We start from the raw sequence: 20,986 nt of genomic DNA on the forward strand, positions 1-20,986 counted from the left end.
CCCTCAGGGGGAAGCGGCCTGATATGGCCCCGTCTGGTCAGCCATTGGTCCAAAGGTGCTTTCGGGTCAGGGCACAGCCGGAGCATAAGCAGGTGGGAGGCGCGGCCACGGCCTATGGCGCATGTGCATAGCATGTAGGGATGGCATCGGCCGCGAGCCCGTCACAGGTGACCGCTGCAGCCGTCGGATGCGAAGAGGCTGCGGCGTGGGAGTGGAGGCCGACTGCAGCGTGGGAGCGGAGACTGGCAGCGACGTGGGAACGGAGGCCGGGTGAGTATGACGGAGCGGTGTAACAGTACCCCCCGGAGGTTAGCAAGAAACCTCTTGAGGATACGGGGAGCATTGATGTTCTCCCGAGGCTCCCAGGATCTCTCCTCAGGACCAAAGCCCTTCCAATCAACAAGAAAGAAAGTCCAACCTCTAACCCTCTTCATAGCGAGAATGTTCTGCACTTCAAAAACATCATCGGCACCCACTGGCTGAGGACCAGGATCAGGCAAGGAATGAAAGCGATTCAGCACCACAGGCTTCAGGAGAGACATGGAAGGTGTTCGGGACCCAGAGCGAAGCAGGCAACCTCAATTTGTAGGCGACTTCGTTAATACGTCCCAGAATTTCAATCGGACCGATGTAGCGTGGTCCCAATTTGTAGGAGGGCAGTTTCAATCGGATGAATTTGGAGGAGAGCCAGACCTTGTCCCCAACACGATACGGTGGAGGATCTAATCTCTTTTTGTCGGCATAGTTCTTCATCTGATCAGCGGATCTCTTGAGTGACGTGTTGGTCTCAGCCGAAATCATGGAAAATTCAGAGGACAAGGCGTTGGCCGCGGGTACCTCAGAGGCCGGGGTTATTGGAAGAGGAACACCAGGATGTCTGCCAAAAACAATGAAAAACGGAGACTTGGCCGAGGATTCACCAGCATGGTTGTTATAAGCGTACTCTGCCCAGGGGAGTAAGTCGACCCAATCGTTCTGGTGGGCGTTGGAGAAGTGACGTAAGTACCCCATAAGCGTCTGGTTGGTATGCTCTACCTGTCCGTTGGACTGCGGATGGTAGGCCGAGGAGAAGTCAAGGGAAACATTCATGAGCTTACACAGCAATCCCCAGAACTTGGAGGTAAACTGAACCCCTCGGTCAGACACAATGCGTTGAGGTAGTCCGTGAAGTCTGAAGATTTGGTGAATGAAGACTTTGGCCAGTTCCGGCACTGAGGGAAGACCGGGCAGAGGGACGAAGTGGGCCATCTTGGAAAAACGATCCACCACCACCAAAATGACTGTGCAGCCTGAAGAGCGGGGTAGGTCGGTGATGAAATCCATGGCAATGTTTTCCCAAGGAACCTTGCCAGGAGGGGGAGTAAGCCAGTTCACTGGAGCCACGGTGATGATCCTAGTGGGATCAATGATATGCGAAGGTTCCTCCGTGGATTCATGTGGCTGGAAGACCCTGGACAGGGCGTCTGCTTTGGTATTCTTGTTGCCAGGACGGAAACGGAGCTCGAAGTCAAATCGGGCGAATAATAAGGACCATCTGGCCAGGCGAGGGTTAAGTCTCTGGGCAGACTGGAGGTAGGCCAGATTCTTGTGGTCCGAGAAGATGACAAAGGGATGGACAGCTCCTTCCAGGAGGTGACGCCATTCCTCCAAGGTCAACTTGATGGCCAAAAGTTCCCGGTCGCCGATTGAGTAGTTACACTCGGATGGAGAAAAGGCCTTCGAGAAGAAGCCACAAGGGTGCAGGCAACCGGAGGTGGTTCTCTGGGACAGTACTGCCCCGGCACCCGTCGAGGAAGCGTCCACCTAGAGTACAAAAGGTCGATTGCTCTCAGGGCGAAGCAGGACCGGAGCCGTGGAGAAGGCCCGTTTTAGGGTCAGAAAGGCCTCTTCTGCCTCAGGAGACCAATCTTTGGGAGTAGACCCTTTATGGGTGAGCGCAGAAATGGGTCTTGTGATCGCGGAGAAGTGGGAAACAAATTGTCGGTAATAATTGGCGAATCCGAGGAATCATTGTATCGCCTTTACTCCGACGGGTCGAGGTCATTTGAGGATGGCAGACAACTTCTCGGGATCCATCCTTAGACCAGTGTCGGAGATAATGTATCCCAGAAACGGCAGAGTGGTCTGTTCGAAGAGACATTTCTCGATCCTTGCATACAGGCAGTTCTCCCGAAGACGCTGAAGCACCAGGCTGACACTCTTTCTGTGGGACGAGAGGTCCGGCGAGAAGACGAGGATGTCATCTAAGTACACGACCACACAGGAGTACAAGAGATCCCGGAAGATCTCATTGACGAACTCTTGAAACACCGCAGGAGCATTGCAGAGACCAAAGGGCATGACCAGGTACACGTAATGGCCGTCTCGAGTGTTGAAAGCGGTCTTCCACTCGTCACCTGCACAGATACGGACCGGATTATAGGCTCCTCTGAGGTCCAGCTTGGAGAAGACCCGAGCCCCTCTGAGACAGTCAAAAAGCTCCGGAATGAGTGGAAGAGGGTACCTGTTCTTGATGGTAATTTCATTCAAGCCCCTATAGTCAATGCACGGCCGTAGAGTTCCGTCCTTCTTTTTGACGAAGAAAAACCCGGCTCCCGCGGGCAAAGAGGACTTCCGTATAAAGCCTTTGGCGAAGTTCTCTCGGACATACTCAGACATGGCGGTAGTCTCTGCAGGAGACAGAGGGTAAATTCTGCCCCTTGGAAGGGTTGAACTGGGAACAAGTTCAATTGGGCAGTCAAACGGCCGGTGTGGAGCAAGGACCTCCGCCTCCTTCTTATCAAACACATCGGCGAAGGAGCTGTAGGCTGGAGGAAGACCCAGAAGGTCTGGAGGTGACCGATAAGCGACCGCCAGACGGACAGGAGTCAGACAGCGAGCTTGGCATGAGTGACCCCAGCGGAGTATCTCCCCAGAGAACCAGTCGAGAACAGGCTGATGAGTCCTTAACCATGGGAGACCGAGTAGAATGGCGTGAGAGAGCTTATGCAAAATGTAAAACTCTATCTTCTCTCGATGTAAGGCTCCGACTTGCAACTCCACCTCTTCAGTGACCAAGGTGACGGTCACCTGTAGCGGTTTGCCATCCACAGTGGCGATCTGAATAGGGTTAGATAGAGTGACTACAGGAATTTGGTATTTGTCCACCTCTTCAGGCCGAATGAAGTTACCTGCCGAGCCCGAATCCACGTAGGCCACCTCGGAACCAAGCCTCCCTCCTGAAACCAAAAGCACAGAAATCGTAAGGGGTTGAGAGGGATCATCATCACCTAGGGAGGCCTCTCTTACCTGACCTAGGTGGAGTCGTTTCCCTGTCTCTTAGGACAGGTGTGGACATAGTGTGACGAATCACCGCAATAAAGGCACAGACCTTGTGCCCGCCTCTCTCTCTGACGCAACTCGGCCAACCTGAGATGGTCTATCTGCATGGACTCAACCGAAGAGAGAGAAGAGGACCCAGCCGAATGGGAGATGTCAGATCGGGTGAAAGGGGAAACTGACCTGGTGGACCTCCTGTCTCTAGCTGACTCCCGGGCGCGCTCCAGGAAGCGTAGGTCAATGCGGGCAGCAAGCGAGATAAGGTCCTCTAAGGTGGATGGGGTATCTCGACCTGCGAGTTCATCCTTTATTCTGCCTGAAAGACCGCGCCAGAATGCCCCCACCAAAGCCGCGTTATTCCAGCTGAGCTCAGAGGAGATAGTGCGAAAGCAAATAGCGTACTGTCCGACCGTGAGAGTGTCCTGGTGTAAGTTAAAGAGTGACTCAGTGAGAGGCTAACTTGACCCGGCTCATCGAAGACCCTACGAAACGTATCCAGGAAAACCGGGAGACTCGAGACTACCGGGTCGTCACGTTGCCAGAGCGGGTTCAACCAAGATAGAGCCTCTCCCTCCAGATGGGACATGATGAAGGCCACTTTGGCCCGATCTGAGGGATATTGCTGCGGCAGCCATTCAAAGTGGAGGCTACACTGATTTAAGAACCCCCTACAGAGCTTGGGATCCCCGGTGAAGCGAGGCGGCTTGGCGAGGCATCGGGAGAGCTGTAGACGCGGGAGGAGGAGTCGGGACTGCAGTGGCAGCCTGGAGGGCCGACAAGCGACTGTCAAAGGAGGCCATGTAAGACAAAATGTGGGCTTGAGTATCTTGTTGCTGACCCAGCTTCTGTTGGAGACTGGCCAGCTGAGTGGCATTTCAAGGATCGGCCACCTGTAAGGTCGACAAACGGGTGTCCATAGACTTCATGACCGACATAATGCAACCCTAATTTTCCCGTAGGAATAGCAACTCTTTCTGGGTAGCAGCCGTAGTACCGGCGGAGTCCATGGCCTGATCGTACTGTTAGCGTGGGTGGTCTGGAGCCGGAAACTCTGGGAGTGGACCCTCTAGACCGTGGCACCGAGGGGCCCTGGGCGAGCTGCCAGGTGGAACCGACCCCTATACAGGGACCGTTAGGAGCAGGCTCAGGAGTTCCAGAACCACGGTAGCCGGTACCGAGAGGGGCAGCTCAGGATGGACCGGAGTAGGACTGTGAGCCTGAAGTATAGAATGACAGAACAGGGCTGGAACCAGGAGGCCGGAATGGAGTGAGACAGTAGACTGGAACGAGAAAGAATGGCAGGAGTAGTAACACAGGAGAAAGGAAAGAAGGAGGACGGAAGGAGTGAAGCTGGATGGAACTGGAACACCGGAGGCAGGACTGGAATAGGGCGGCAAGACTGGAGCAGGATGGAGCAGGAACACTGGAGGCAGGACTGGAGTAGGATGGAACAGGAACACTGGAAGCAGGACTGGAGGACGGCAGGACTAGAGCAGGATGTAGCAGGAACACTGAAGGCAGGACTGGAGTAGGATGGAATAGGAACACTGGAAGCAGGACTGGAGTAGGACGGCAGGGACTGGAGCAGGATGGAGCAGGAACACTGGAGGCTGCTGCAGAGAGCAGACGAGAAAGGAACTGCAGGAGCAGAGAGCACACGATGGAGCGAGGCCAGAGTGCTAGGAAACACAACGATCAGGCGCCTCCCTCAGAGGGAAGTGGCCTGCGGCCTATGGCACATGCGCATAGCATGCAGGGATGGCATCGGCCGCTAGCCCATCACAGGTGACCGCCGCGGCCGTCGGATGGGAAGAGGCTGCGGCGTGGGAGCGGAGGCCGACTGCGGCGTGGGAGCAGAGACCGGCAGCGGCGTGGGAACGGAGGTCGGGTGAGTATGACGGACCGGTGTAGTACACCTAATGTTACTGCACCCATCACTAATACACTATTAACACCCCCAATGCCTGCCCATAACGCTGCTGCGGAGCGTGCTGTCCGGTCCAACCCGACCGTTCAGCGCGCTCTGCAGGAAATATAGTACATCTCCAACACATGTAACACTTTAACTCTATCCACACACTACACACTGTCAACCCCATTTCAATAATAATAAAAAGAAATAAATAAAAAAATACATTAACCCTTGACCTCCCATATACTGCCATTAATCTTAAAGATAGCAACGTAGGCCACCTCCCATGCCCCACAGCACACCTCTACTTTTCACAGCCCTGTATACACTTAGTGAACCCCTCATGGCTGACGTGAATGCCCCCAACACATCCCATAATAGCAGCGGTTCCTGGCGTAGACGCCGCAGGACCTCCCGCTCCTCCTCCCATCACCATTCCCACTATCCCTCTAAGAGTCTTTCAATCCCGTTACCACCGCAGACACGGATCACATAGAAGCCGCCACAGATCTCGTTCCGCTAGATGGCGTTCCCTTGTCATATCCGATCGGTCCGACAATCTAAGTGTCATGATAGGCGATCGTGAATCGTCACCGAGGGCTACCAGCCAGTCCAACCACCAGATTAAACCCGGAGTTCCCCCATCGGGAGTCACTCGGGCTCGGGGACACGACAGAGATCAGACGTCACGTACCCCATCTCTGGCTATTAGCCTGGAAGATCTATCCTAACCTCCCAAGGCTTCTGGTCACGGCAGACACCAAACCTCAACCAACCATACAGCGGGAGCCGGAGTTCCTCCATAACCTGGAGTCACCCGGCCGGAGTGAAATAGTGGTGAGTGTTCTCATCCCAGCGATCTAAATGTTGTCAATCACTCAGGAAATAACGATGGTGGTTCCGCCTGGCGGTGGTACAATGTACAGTTCCGCAGGCGCCTGGCCCTACAGCCCAATCTAGGCTGGAGAGTAAAAGCAACAGATGTTTGGTTACAACTGATGATGGCTCAAAAGCAGCCCCCTTTTTCATACGCGACCACTAACTACTCCGGATTTCAACGGTTGCACGTGACCAGAGGCCTGCTTACTATTTAAAGTTACATCTAAATTAGCGAGCCTACGCAAAGACGTACATCTCTGTGGAGTTAACAGGCATTTACAGTATTTGGCTGTATTATGGGCCAGAGGCATGAACGTGGCTCCAAATTATTAATATATCAGGATACCATATAGAAGTCATATAAATAGCCCCCCTTTTCCATACGCGACCACTAACGACTCCGGAATTCAGTGGCCACACGTGGACCAGGGACCTGCTAACTTTTTAAGGAAGGATACTGCCGTTTCAACTTGCCTTGTTAATATTGAGACGAATGCTCTGCATCAAGGTGTACCTGCCAAGCAAGTGTAGCGCTTGACAATCAAAAATCGGTACACCAAGTTATATATGCGTCCCAAAAGTGGACTCAGTGGATGGTGGATTAAGAGTCCCTGGGGTGGAGCCAGCGGACAGCGGAGTATGGGATGGCGTTACACTAGTTTCGGGTATCACTCCTATGACACACATTGGTGAATGTTGCAAAATTGATAATGAATCAATGCCGAAAAAGGCATCTACTATGAAAACAAAATCAATAATAATTCAACACAAATCAAGAATGTTTCAATGCCGAACGAGGCATCTATTACAGAAGCAAAAGCAATAATGAATTAATGCCGAATGAGCCATTTATTTATTACCCTCTGCTCAGCCTGTGGAGGCGGACACCCTGCATCAAAGGGTACCTGCAAAGCAAACGTAACGATTACGAGGTCCGTAATTCCGCCTTTTGCCGGTGCACCCCGAAAGCTTTCATTTGTTAGGCTGTAACGTGGACCAGCTGTTTTATTTCGACATGTGCTTGCCAATGGGCTGCTCCATTTCATGCCACTATTTCGAACTTTTCAATGCCTTCCTAGACTGGGTAGTGCAACACGAAACAGGTAGCAATTCAACAATTGACTACCTCGACGATTTTTTGTTCGTCGGGCCCAGAAAAAAAAAATAGGCATAATCCCGGTGGGTGTAACCGCCATAGGCACCTGGCTTTTATCCCAATAACGAAGCTGCCCAGCAGCCATATCACGGTTTTAAATACGGCTTTTTATCCCCTTCAAATTTAGTCAAATAATCTAAAATCCGTGCGCGCTAAATAATCTAAAATCGGCACGAGAATTCCCCAAGATTTTACCTAGGCAAATTGGCGTTCCCATTTACATTATTGCCATTCAAGAATTTCACAGTCTCGCCTTTAGGTATTGTTCCCGAAAGGAACCCAGAAAATATCGGCTAATACATCACCTTTCCTACCCAAAATGCAATTCGGTTAACGACATAATACCCCCAGAAGACACTTCCGTAACCTACGCCTCATTTGACAGAGCGGCCGAACTCGTGCGTGAAGTGGAGCCCGGTGCCCTGCTTGCAAAATCCGACATATAGTCTGCTTTCTGTCTATTGCCCGTGGAACATCAGAAATACCACTATCACAAAAAAAAAACGGTCCGTGCAACCTGCTTCCTTTCCTCAGCATCGAAATAGATAACAACTAAATGGTTTTTCTTGTTTACCGGCAGATAAATTACAAAAAACACTGCAAGTGCCAGTGGGCACAGCTTTTTCACGCGTTTATCATCAACAACAAAGGGCATTGCCCAGTCGTGCCAAAAAAAAAACCACAGACTCTACCCCTCCATGAGGCCGTATTTGCTATTCTGTAGAACATTCTTAGAATTCTACAATGGGCACACATGCGTCTTGCCGAAGGAAACGCCAAGCAAAATTTTGTGTCTAGCAGTTGTTGGAGATTTATCAAATGGCTTTGTCGTAATCTACAAGGACCAATGGTGCGGTTCCCAATTAAAATATGATAACATCAGATTCATTAACCTAACACCCGGGAATCACAAAAAAGCTTAAACAGCATGTCCTCTTCTTCCCCGCCCGTTCTCTCACTGTTGCGCCGCCTAGTGCTATTATACCTTAGACACAACATCTAGTGCCACGCCAGAGTTACGTCTATTGTGGATAAGATTGTTAACTCTCTGTTATCGTTCGATTAGCAGGTCTTCAAAGTCTTCCTCCTCAATGCACAGCCATCGGGCCTACAGTGTCCTCCCTACCTTTGGGACATGGTGGCCAATAACTGTTGCCCCTAATCCGCTCCTCAGTGACACTGGCTACCCTACAGGCTTATGGTAAGTGGTAAGGCATGGGAAGAATGGTGCTCGTTAATTAAATGAAGACCAGTCGATACGCGCGATCGGGCGAGATGCGGCGTTAGTAGAACTCCTGAATCGGCTCAAGCATAAAGGTGCGGCGGGTACATTAGCGCAATGAAATTTAGCGGGTATAGCCTTTTTCTTCCAGCTTTTGGGGTGGGACGACGTAACTAAATATTTTTTCATCAAGCAAGCTGTTAAAGGCTGGAAATGGCTACAACCTAGTCAGGAATGTCGTCGCCCCGTTTCTTCAAGTCTGTTGCATCACATTATCGCAATCTCTATAACAGTGTGCAAGTCACAATACGAGTTAAACCCAATCGGATATCATACTTGATATATTTTTATCTAATCCCTAATATCTACAGCATTTACAATCGCATTCTTCGCGGCACCTCGCATTAGCAAACTGGTGTTGCAGTCAAAATCAGCATTGACAGGCGGGTTAATCAACAAAGATCTCCTCATATGCAGCGACGCTTTGAGCATTAGGGTGCAGATAGAGGGACGTGGGTCTTGGTCAAGGCGTTAGACAACCCTATATGCCCAGTGAAAATACCTGAACTCTATAGAGTTATAAGACACGCAAGTAGATTCTCTCTCACACACTGACGGGTCCCAGCCGACATTAACCCAAAGGAATACGGGACGCATTCTTTCAGAATAGGGGCAGCCACCGAAGCAGCTAGGTCCGGTATATTGGAAGTCGAAGCACAGCGATTGGGCCATTAGAAATCCGCATGTTTTTGCAAAATATATACACTGTGTTCCAAATTATTATGCAAAAAGAGTTTAGGAGTGATAAAGTTAGAATTTTTTTGTTTGTCATTTAAACTCATTGATGGTGATGTGTGTCAGGGCTCTTTATATCACTGAAAGCAATTGCAGATACCTGTGCAAATTAGTTTGGCAGGTGTGTCCAAATAAAGGCAAGACTACTTAAGAAGGCTGTTCCACATTATTAAGCAGCCTACATTTTTTGCCAAAATGGGAAAGAAAAAGAATGTGTCGGCTGCTGAGAAGCAACAAATTGTGGAGTATTTAGGTCATGGCATGACTACAATCAACATTGCCAAGACACTTCATCGTGATCATCGCACAATCAAGAAGTATGCAGCCGATTCCCAGCACACACGTGTGCGTGCTGTTAAAGAAAAATTGAGGACTCTTTCCAACAGGCAATTGCGTCAGGTTAAAAGAGCCGCTGCAAAAATGCCTTGTCATAGCAGCAGACAAGTTTTTGAAGCTGCTGGTGCATCCAATGTCCTCCGAACAACAAGATGCAGTGTCCTTCAGAGGTTTGCAGCTGTGCGTAAGCCATCCTGTCGACCACCTCTATCCACTGCACACAAGCAGAAACGGCTCCAGTGGCCAAACGAGACATGAAGACTGACTTCCAAACTGTTTTGTTCACCGATGAGTGCCGTGCAACGCTCGATGGTCCAGATGGAGGGAGTGGAGGATGGCTGGTTGATGGACACCCCATGAAAACATGACTAAGGCGCCAACAAGGAGGAGGTGGAGTAATGTTTTGGGCTGGAATCATGGGGAGAGAGATTGTCGGCCCCTTTAGGATCCCTGAAGGGATAAAGATGAACTCCATAATCTATGTGGAGTTTCTAAAACAGCACTTCCCGCCATGGTTCAAGAGGAAGAACCGTGCTTTCCGCAGCAAGATCATTTTCATGCATGATAATGCACCGTCTCATGCTGCAAATAACACATCTGCATCTCTGGCTGCTATGGGCATAAAAGAGGACAAACTTATGGTGTGGCCACCATCTTCCCCTGACCTCAACCCCATTGAGAACCTCTGGAGCATCATCAAAAGGAGTGTCTATGATGGCGGGAGGCAGTTCACATCTAAGCCACAGCTCTGGGAGGGGATTCTGTCCACAGGCAAAACAATTGAAGCACAAACCATCCAAAAACTGACAAATTCAATGGACGAGAGAGTTCAGAAGCTTCTTTCGAACAAGGGGTCCTATGTGCAAATGTAACATCACCTAGAATAAAGTTTTGACTTGAAAACTGTTTGATTTCATTTTGTAATAAGCTGATAATGCTTATCATTTCATAATTGACCATTTTTTGTTCAAAATAAAAATAAAAAGGTTGAAAACTCTGCGGTGCATAATAATTTGGAACATGCCTTTTGAGTGTTTATTATTTTTCAAAATATACTGTTTTCAAAGGCAGTTTGTTCAAAAACATTGCAATTATACTAGAATATTAGATGACTGGAAAATAACAGTGACTGCAATTCATATAGGTAATTTAGAGAAAATATGAGGAAATATTTTTTGCATAATAATTTGGAACACAGTGTAAGACCAGACATGCTCTAACACATCTTGTCTCTTACAGGCGGTTGTAAGCCCACAAGTTAGGTTGTAAGACATTCTTTTGTTTATTAGGCATGCAAAAGAGCCAAACTGCACTCAAGCATTAAATAAATAAATAAATAAATAAATAAGTTGTGGGTCCCCGGAACTAAGTCAATTCGCAGAGTCATCACTGAGGCATCAGAGGGCTGCGGTAGCAGCAAATCTTCCCAGGGATGGTTAAAATTCCTAAGACGGCCAAAGGGCCGGTGGTTCTGGTGTTGCACGCCGGCGGTAATGACTTAAAGAAAAAAAAAAAATGGCCGAGCTGTACACAGTGATGTCAACGGACATAGAGCGTTTTGCCTGCTTATTGCCGGATATGGTGGTGGCGTGGTCAGAGATAATACCACGAGCGGTCTAGTAAGGAGCTAAAGATTCTAAAGCCAGTGACAAATTAAGGAAAAAGATCAACACAAAGATGGCAAAATTCGTCAAAGTGAACTATGGCATCAAAGTTCGCCACCACGAGCTTCGGAAAGACAATTCAAATTTACTAAGACCGGACGGCGTTCATCTCACAGATATCGGGCTCGATATATTTTTCACTAATTTACAGGATAGTGTTGAACAGGCCATAATGATGTTGTGTGGGGGACGGAGTCCTGTGTAGGTCATACACATGGTCCTCCGTGGCGGTAGTGTAGAGGGGGCAAAGGTTCGTAAACTGCTCATCGGCTTCTTGCCACCAGCAGTGATGGGGATTTCAGCATTGAGTCTGTTGCGAATTTGTACTTGCCTCTCTCTGCTTACAAAATTTAATAAATTGTGACCGACCTGTTCAACCCATCCAGGCCTGTTGGCATTTTTGTTATTACGGGATTGGTGGGAGGCGGGAAGGCACGGATTACGTCACACGGGTCTCTGCAGTCTTATAGAGGTGGATGCTACGACATAAACACGTTCTGATAATGTGACCTCTCGCTTTCTTGTGGAGCAGCCCGCGTATTGTTAAGCACATAATTTGCATTCCGCTAAGTAAACCTCTTGTGTGATGTTACAGTTGATGAAGGAATCAATACTATATTGCATCCTCTTGTTGTAAGATGAAAAAGACGGAGTTTTGACCATAAGTTTGCATCTTGCACATTTGTGCCACGTCTAAAGCTACCTATGAAAGATAACCAGGTTATGTGAGCGGGAGAGGGACAACCGCATAAACCTGGAGATAACGTCTCTCCTAATGAGCGGAATATCTGGCTCCAGATGGCAGTATGTTAGCCAATTTTTCATCTTCATATAATATTGGTAATTTTTTTTTAAACTAGATGTAATAGCCTGGTAGTCAGTGCTATATGCTGCCACAAATGTGATAGCTTCACATCTTATTTTTTGTACAGGTATAGGAGGGAATTATGAACAATGCCAAATATCAGTTAACTTTACATCCAAACCTTCAGGCCTGTGCTAAAAGGCTGAAGATGAAGAAGAATTTCACCTTTCAGCACAACAAAGACAAAAGTGACTTCCGAATCACCATAAGAACGGCTTCACCAGAGGAAGATGGAAGTTCTGGATTGGCTTAGCTACTCTCTTAGTAGGATTTTTTCCTGGTATTTTAATAGAAGTGTGAAGACTTTATATCCACTGTATGGCTTAAGGATTCCACCTCAACAGGTGAGCCCAATACACAGTCATTACACATTAAGACCTTACACCATTTATTCCACACTGAACAATACGTTCACATTACTGGCCCTACAACTTCATTGACATCAGGTGATGAAAGATCTTTTGTCCAAAATAGACAACATTTCAGACAATTGGAGACAACAAAGAAAGCGATTTCCAGACTCACCTGGAGAACAGAATGGTTAGGTGATTAAATGCACCCTGCCCAACAGATGTCTACATTTCCAGTGGAGTGTGATATGTACAGAGGTGTGAACTGTGACCTATATATTGACTGTATTGTCTTCTATACAGTTTAATGAGCTTTGTGTTAAATTGCGGTCATTAAAATTTTTAAAAAACTGCTTGGCCTGCTACAGTTCACATTTTTAGTTCCAAAAATTGACTACTGTCTCCATACAGTTTATATCTGCTTTGTGTGAAGTTACGGAGGTTTGAAATTTTTAAAAAACACTTGGCCTGGAACAGGTGACCTAATTTTATTTTATTAAAATGTAGTTTCAATTAATCAAGAAAACTTAGTTTCCAGAGACCTAGCAATTGCAAAATGCGTAAGGTGTGTGGTGAGGGACGGGAAGTGCTGATGATGGTGCACGTAGAAGGCGAGGACGTGGGTAAGGAGCATAAGCAACACGCGCATCCACGACACATAGCTTCCTGTACCACTCTGCAGGGAGGCAAGAGTAGAGACACCACTTATGTAGCCACACCAGTGTGAACAAGTGGTCGGTTGAATAGCAGATGCTTCCAGCACCACCCAGTCTTCCACACAGTCCAGTCTCACCACCCAAGAGTCTGGATCACTTAATTTTCACCCTGATCCTCCTTCCTTCCACCATGTTGAGTCCCAGCAGACCTGTGATCCCACACTAGGACACTCCGAGGAGCACTTTGCATCATCATTTCTTGATTGTGGCTTCTTACTCTGCATGCTCGAAGAGGGATAGGAGGACATGCTGTTTAGTGATGCACAAAACGTAGAGCAGCCAAGGCCAAAAGACCATGACGGTGGGGAATGGTACATTTTGTAAAAGGAGGTAAATGATGATAAGACACAGTTGCCAATAAGTCGGGTTGTTGTTAAGTTACCAATTCAGGAAGACCAGGGCAGCTCGTAGTGGTGGAAGACGAGGTGGTGGAAGACAAAGTTACTGACCCAACCGAAGAAGCTGGCATGCAGAGCAAGGCCAGCAGAACTGAAGGGGACAGATTGGCAGCACCGAAACAGGCAGGAATAGGCAGTAGGGTGAACAGGGAGAGAAGGCGGGAAATTATTCCGCCGACACTCGTGAATTTTCCTTCAAAGAGTTAGATGATCCCCACGCTGGTACTTTTTTAAAGAGAGTTCTAAGACAAAAAAATGGTAATTTACAACCTGTGTAATGCCAAGATCAGCAAGGGCCTGAATACTAAGAGCCTAACCACCACCAGCAGGCACATGTCATCTAAGCACCTGACTCGGTGGGACGAACGATTGGGTCTACAATTGCTGCCAATGGGTGACACCACTGCCTCTTCCCCTGAGCTAGGTGATGGACAATCCCCTGTCCATGACACTATTGCAGATGCCTCCCACCCTGCACATGTTATTGCACATTCTGAGGCACCGTTATTATGTGCTACCAAATCGTTGTTCAAGCACAGCTGTCATGGTCACTGTGTGTCTGGGCGCAGGTGTTACCGCAAGGCGAACCCATAACACACGTGACCCTGGATACAGCGCCTCCAGTGGGGTGAATTTAAATAATAATACGTGCAGATGGATACACCGCCTCCACCTGGCGAATTTAGGTATTACACATTAATAAACATTCTGGAAACCCCGCCTCCAGTATGGCGAATTTAAATAAGGGGGACCTGGGAAACATTAACAATGGTGGGCCCTGCAATAGGGAAAGGGAATTGGAGACCTCCTGAGCTCCCCTGAGCCAGTGTCCCTGCACTCCTAACGTTCCCTATGCCGGTTTCGCACCGGGCGCCGCACGCGTACCTCAACGCCCTAGCTCGCCCTGACCCTAAACCCTCACTAGGGAATTGGTCGGTGCGGAAACTAATCCCACCACTGCACTAATAACACACATGAGGAAAGAGACAATACAGGGGAAACACCACTTAGCTTTGCTCTGTTGCGTGCGCTCCTAGCAACAGAGCCCTCCACCTGAGTGCATCTTCTCCTCCACCCGGATCCATCACCATAACAGGATCCTTCACCTTAGTGCAACCTTGGAGCAGAGTCCAACACCAGTTGCAGCTGCTTAGAACCAGTCCCAAGGATGAGTTCAGCTGCTGACACGAAGTCGAGCATGCTTGAGTCCAGCTCAGCGGCCAAGTCCCACATGGTGAGTGCCACTCTCCATAGTCGCCACTCCACCAGCCCATGCAGACACTTCCCGCTGACACCATCACTGCGACTCCACCACGCCATGCCAGCCCTTCGTCCAGACACCATAGCTGACACTCTTCCCCCCTGGCTAAGCTGCGCAGGACTCCTCACCAGCTCCATCCGTCCTCCAGGCTCTCCAAAAAACAGAGTGAACACAAACTCACAATATCACAGGCCGTGATTGCACACCTCTAGCACACCTTTATAGGGTGTAACACCTGATACATGATTAAGTGCACAAAACCTAAAGTGCAATATCAAAACCACCACCGGGGACAGTCAAGACACCTTGGAACTTTCCAAAGTAAAAAAAGTTCACCCAGTGATTTAAAACTGTCAGATCACTTCAGATCATGACAACAGCATTCAGCTGTCCCTATCCCAGGGCTTGAAACGAAAAAGAAAATTCTCAGCCACCCACCTATGGACCAAATGCTAAAAGTGCACATTTCCAGGCTACTTGTCATGGAAATGTTGCCTTTTCAGCTTGTATATACACAGGATTTCTGCAGACTCATGGCGGCAGCTGTCCCTTGATACTTGGTCCTCAGCAGCCACTATGTCTCCCGGTGTGGCATCCCCACCTTTTACCAGCACGTGTCCAGGAACATCACCCATGCCCTTACCAATGCACTTACTGGGATTGTCCACTTAACGACTGATACGTGGACACGTGTTATGTCCCCTAGTCCTTGTGTGGCTGTCCTGAACCCAAACTCCTGGTTCATGTGTGGCCAGTGCCAGAACCTACTCCCTGGTCCTTGTGTGGCCAGGGCCTGAACCTATTCCTTAGATCCGTGAGTCTGGACAGCTATACCAGTCTCCGAATTCAGTCCTGTCAGTGACTCCTTGTCAGTGTCGTTCTTGCTCAGTATCCAGAAGCAGCATAGTCAGAGCAGAGCAAGAGACCGTGTCAGTGTCTGCGTGTGTGATCCTTGGGGTGAGCAGCAGCAGTACCGGAGACTGTGCTGGAGTGGTACCCGGCCGCTATCAGCAGCTCAAGCATGACTCCACCATCAGGAGCTCCAGTGAAAACGAGGAACCCGATTAGCTACGCCTCTCTTAGGTAAGCCCAACCCTGCTCCTATTTCACCTCCTCATTCCCGCTGCATTTTACACCCATATTATAGATGCACAGTGTTGTTATCACATATAGTGCTATCACATTATCACCAGATATCACCTATATTTAAAACCTCCATCCCAAAACTGTCTGGTCCGGAGAATGAGGAGAACGTGACTCTTCTCTGCTTTATTTAATGGTGGCTCCTCACCGGGGCTGTTACCTGTGGGACCGTACTCTGTGCACCGTTCATCACGCTTTTCTTTCTCCATTATGGCTGTAGTATTATTATTTTCAAATTTTACACCCAGATATCAGATCTGTGAAAGAAATAATGGAAAAATCACAAACAGAAGGAAAAGTAACACAAGAAAAAGACCAAAGGAAAAGTCACATGGAAAGTTCTAGATGACCAGAGAAGATCGGTAAAGAGGAGCCGTCAGCTCTCCGGACACGACGGCTTTAGTAAATCCTCATATTCTCCATTATATGATTCTGGAGCATCTCTCTTTATATCTCAGCGTTGTACCGTTCCTCTGTTATTCCTACTGATAATGTATGAATATATGGACAGCTGGGTGTTACCAGGTGAGGGGGTGTCTGCACAGTCCAATCAGTTCACAGAGTCAGTGTATGGACATGCCCCTTTAATAAATATAATGTAAATGCCCAGTTGTCAATTTATTCATAGCTAAGGACCCCCGTGCCAAAATCATCTAGAAAGTTTTTACTCAGAATCAATACTTTTCTTGCTTTACGCGTTTTACATGCAAAGAAACCAGGATCTGGTGACTGCGTCTGTGTCTCCGTCCGTGTAATGTGACTCCACGCCGGGAGGTCAGACGTGGATATTACCAGAAGAGGCTCGTGTGGTCACAGGATCCTTCAGATCTAGATATGTTGACAGAATAGTCCAAGGCCTATTAAACACTTCATGGACCAGGGATTTTGTTTGCTTTTGTTTTTTCATCACAGGTGAGGGATATGGTTGTTTTTCATTTTTGTTTTTTACGCGACACCAGGGATTCAATGGAATTGGCATTAGGTGAGTATTACTTGTAGTGCTGCGGTAGCACAAGGTGCAGTGATGAGGCAGTGACTTAAAAAGTTCCAACACAAAGTCTCTTTAATGCAGTTACTTCACAGCATTAATGTCCAATTCACACAAGTGCGTAGCATTAATTTCCAATTCACAGCACTGAATAGTACCCAGTATCCTCCAGATCGGAGCCGGGAACCATGCCCTCAAGTTTGCAGGCGATAAACACGCTAGTCCTCCTTCGGGCACAAGACAGTCTACCTCCAGTTCACCGCCGGGCACAGGACAGTCCACCTCCGAGACCAGTTGCCGTAGCCGACTGCACCGCTGTGGGTGCCAGGCCTTTGAGCTGCATGGCTCCGCGTGTCTGTGTTGCCTCACATGGATGGAGCACTGCAGAGCCAACTGCTCTGCCCTCTAGCACACACCAGACTGACACTGGACCTGACACACCCAAACCCTTTACTGCAGGGATTTTAAATGGGATCTGTGGCCTTCAGTCACATGGAAAACCCGGGCCTGGAATGAAACGGACTGCACAACTACCATCCTGCAGTCTGTTTCAAAATACAAAAACCCAGAGCAGGTTTTCCCAACTCTGCCCTGGATGCTAGCATGCCCAAGACTAACACTTATTTTTAGTCTCCTCTGCAATCACAGCTGTCTGCAATGCACCCAACATGGCCTCCATACGCCTCCGTGCGCATCCTGGGGAGAACACACAGTGACCTCTACCTGTGACAGCAGTCACTGCCTCACATACTGTTCATTTGTTTTCGTTTTTTTACAGGGAATGTAAGGCTGTATGCCCACGTTGCGTTTTTTAAGCATTTCTGCAGCGATTTTAGACAAGCGTTTCTGCTGCGGAAACGCTTAAGAAAAGCATCCAATGTAATTATAATGGTAAACGCACATGTTGTGCTAATGGTGCGTTTTTTTCCGCTGCGGAAACTCTAAGCGGAAAAAAAGCAGTGTGTTCATTAGTTTTGCGGAAACGCACGCGTTTCCGCATACATTCAATTGTATTGCAAAAATGCACAGGAAAACGCATGCTAAAACGCTTACAAAAATGCTTACAAAAGCGCTTCATAAAACGCATGCGTTTTCCCGGGAAGAGGGTGTGCGTTTCCGCTAAGGAATATTCTGCATCAAAAACACAATGTGGGCACATAGCCTAAATGTTATTTAAAAAAAAGTAAAACAGCCAGTGCGAGTTTTACAATGCGATTCTCGGACGAAAAATACGGCAGTGTGTCTCTGCCCTTAGTCATGTACGGACGAGCTGCTCTCCCTGATTAATGCTCTAAATGCTCAGTGAAAAACAGAGAAGCAGGAAGAGAAGCTCGTTGTCACAGGACCATAAGTATGAAAATAGGCATTAGACCTACCGGTAATTATGTTTCCAGGAGTCCATCCTGACAGCACCAGGGAGGACGTCCTTCGCCTCCTTGCAGGGACAGGAAGAACACACAAGAGGTTGAAAACAGTCTCCACCCACATTCCCTCAGTGTTTTTCCAAGTACCACACCGTGGATGATGCAACTGAACAGTTTATTTACAGAATCATATTACAACATATGACATAATTAATTCGGGAAGGGAACTATCCGTGCTGTCAGGATTGACTCCTGGAAACATAATTACCGGTAGGTCTAATGCCTATTTTCCAGGACGTCACTCCTGACAGCACCAGGAAGAATACCAAAGTATCCCCTTAGGGTGGGATGACTGCCTGGAGAACCATTCTCCCGAAAGCAGTCTGCTGGTTAGACAACACATCCAATTTGTAATACTTACAGAATGTGTCCAACCTGGACCAGGTTGCGGCCTTACAGATTTGGTTTACCGAGGCCCCTGTCCTTTCTGCCCAAGAAACTGATAGCGCTCGTGTTGAGTGAGCTTTTAACCTTTCTGTGGGGGGACCCCCTGAGAGACATATATCAAACTGATTAGTGACGTTATCCATCTCGCGATGGAGGATTTTGAGGCCTTTTTCCCTCTATTTTTTCCCCCAAAAAAGGATAAAGTTTATGGTCCTTCCTCCAACCCTCCATGACCTTGATGTAGTCAATAACTGCCTGGCGTACGTCTAATTCGAGTAGGGCTCTTTCTTTGTTGTTTGAGGGGCTCCCACAAAACAAGGGCAAGACTATCTCCTGGTTTAGGTTTTGAACAGACGAAATTTTTGGACAAAAAGGTGGGATCTAGTCTTATAATTATTCGATCCTCCCAGATTTGGAGATATGGATCTCAGATGGATAGGGCTTGTATCTCGATTATACGTTTAGCCGTGGTGATAGCCACTAGGAATGCTACCTTCATGGTTCGATGTGAAATGAGCATCTACTGGTTTTGGATAAAGGGATCTGAGCAAAGGGACCGAAGGACAAGACTAAGATCCCATGGGGGGGACTGACCTCCTTATTGTGGGACGTAACCGCTGAGTAGCCCCGATAAATCTTATTACCCAGGGGTGGGAAGCCAAGGGGTAATCGAGAAAAGAGCTTAATGCCAAGATCTGGACCTTCAGCGTGCTAGGCCTAAGTCCTTTATTAACCCCTTCCCGACCAATGACGCCACATAGGCGTCATAAAAACATGTGCCAGTCTGACCAGTGACGCCTATGAGTTTAAAGCTCCCCTGCGGGTCAGGTGACCGAGGTCACTGAAAGGTCATCCGACCCGCAGTACAGGGGGCTTTGCTCTTCACCACAGGGGGAGTGGCTTCGCCTCCACGTGGCTACGATCGCTCTGATTGGCTGTTAAAAGTGAAACAGCCAATCAGAGCGATAGTAATATTTTATCAACAGAAATTGATGAAATATTACAACCCAGCCATGGTCGATGCTGCAGTAGCATCGGACATGGCTGCAGACCGTGATCCGACCCCCCCTCCACCGACTCACGGGGCCGATCGGCCCCCGATACCGACTGACGGCGGCAATGTGCCGCCGCCGTCATCATCGGCTCCCCTCCCCCTTCTCTAGGCTCCCCCCACCTTCCGACCCCCCCCTTCACCCCCCCCAGTACCTCCGATGTTCCTCTCCAGCTCCCGATGTCCCGCGGTCCTGCTTCATGGGCGCCGCCATCTTGGAAAATGGCGGGCGCATGCGCAGTGCGCCCGCCGGCTGAAGATTCATTCACTCATTTTGATCACTGTGATGAACTCTCACAGTGATCAAAATAGAATGAAAAGTAAATAAACCCACTGTTTATCAGCCCCATAGGCAGGATCAACTAATAAAATAATTTTTTTTTATTTTTATTTTTCCATTAGGGTTAAGGTTGGAAAGAGTGTTAGGGTTGGAAAGAGGGTTAGGGCTAGGGATAGGGTTGGAAATAGGGTTAGGGTTGGAATTAGGGTTAGGGATGGAATTAGGGTTAGGGATGGAATTAGGGTTAGGGATGGAATTAGGGTTAGGGATGGAATTAGGGTTAGGGTTGGAATTAGGGTTAGGGTTGGAATTAGGGTTAGGGTTGGAATTAGGGTTAAGGTGGAATTAGGGTTAGGGTTGGAATTTGGGTTAGCGTTGGAATAAGGGTTAGGGTTGGAATTAGGGTTAGAACTAGGTTTAGGGTTGGAATTAGGGTTAGGGTTGGAATTAGGGTTAGGGATAGGGGTGTGTTGGGGTTAGGGTTATGGTTAGGGTTGGGATTAGGGTTAGGGATGTGTTGGGGTTAGGGCTGTGGCTAGGGGTGTGTTGCGGTTAGGGTTGGAGTTAGAATTGAGGGGTTTCCACTGTTTAGGCACATCAGGGGGTCTCCAAACGCAACATGGTGCAATTATTGATTCCAGCCAATTTTGCGTTCAAAAAGTCAAACGGTGCTCCCTCCCTTCCAAGCCCCGACGTATGCCCAAACAGTGGTTTACCCCAACATATGGGGTATCAGCGTACTCAGGAAAAATTGCACAACAACTTTGCTGGTCTAATTTCTCCTGTTACCCTTGGGAAAATAAAAAAATTGGGGGCTAAAAAATGATTTTTTTGGAAAAAA

The 20,986-nt window shown here is 48.3% G+C and overlaps 1 protein-coding gene and 1 long non-coding RNA gene across 2 annotated transcripts in view; one reads left to right on the forward strand and one right to left on the reverse strand.

Annotated features, from left to right (window-relative positions):
* LOC141053926 (uncharacterized) overlaps window positions 1-20,986 on the reverse strand; it is a 93,066-nt gene that overhangs the window by 33,351 nt on the left and 38,729 nt on the right. The window contains exon 2 of the mRNA XM_073551096.1: window positions 16,164-16,272. Within this exon, the coding sequence (XP_073407197.1) occupies window positions 16,164-16,224 (61 nt within the window). The 5' untranslated portion in view covers window positions 16,225-16,272. The remainder of the gene's footprint in view (window positions 1-16,163; window positions 16,273-20,986) is intronic.
* LOC141053951 (uncharacterized) lies at window positions 8,269-12,850 on the forward strand. The gene is made up of 2 exons (XR_012221298.1): window positions 8,269-8,466; window positions 12,215-12,850. It is a non-coding gene; the product is annotated as an uncharacterized lncRNA (long non-coding RNA).

This window comes from Dendrobates tinctorius, unplaced genomic scaffold (genome assembly GCF_039654945.1).
Source record: "Dendrobates tinctorius isolate UK_male_01 unplaced genomic scaffold, ASM3965494v1 ptg000173l, whole genome shotgun sequence".
Taxonomy (NCBI): Eukaryota; Metazoa; Chordata; class Amphibia; order Anura; family Dendrobatidae; genus Dendrobates; species Dendrobates tinctorius.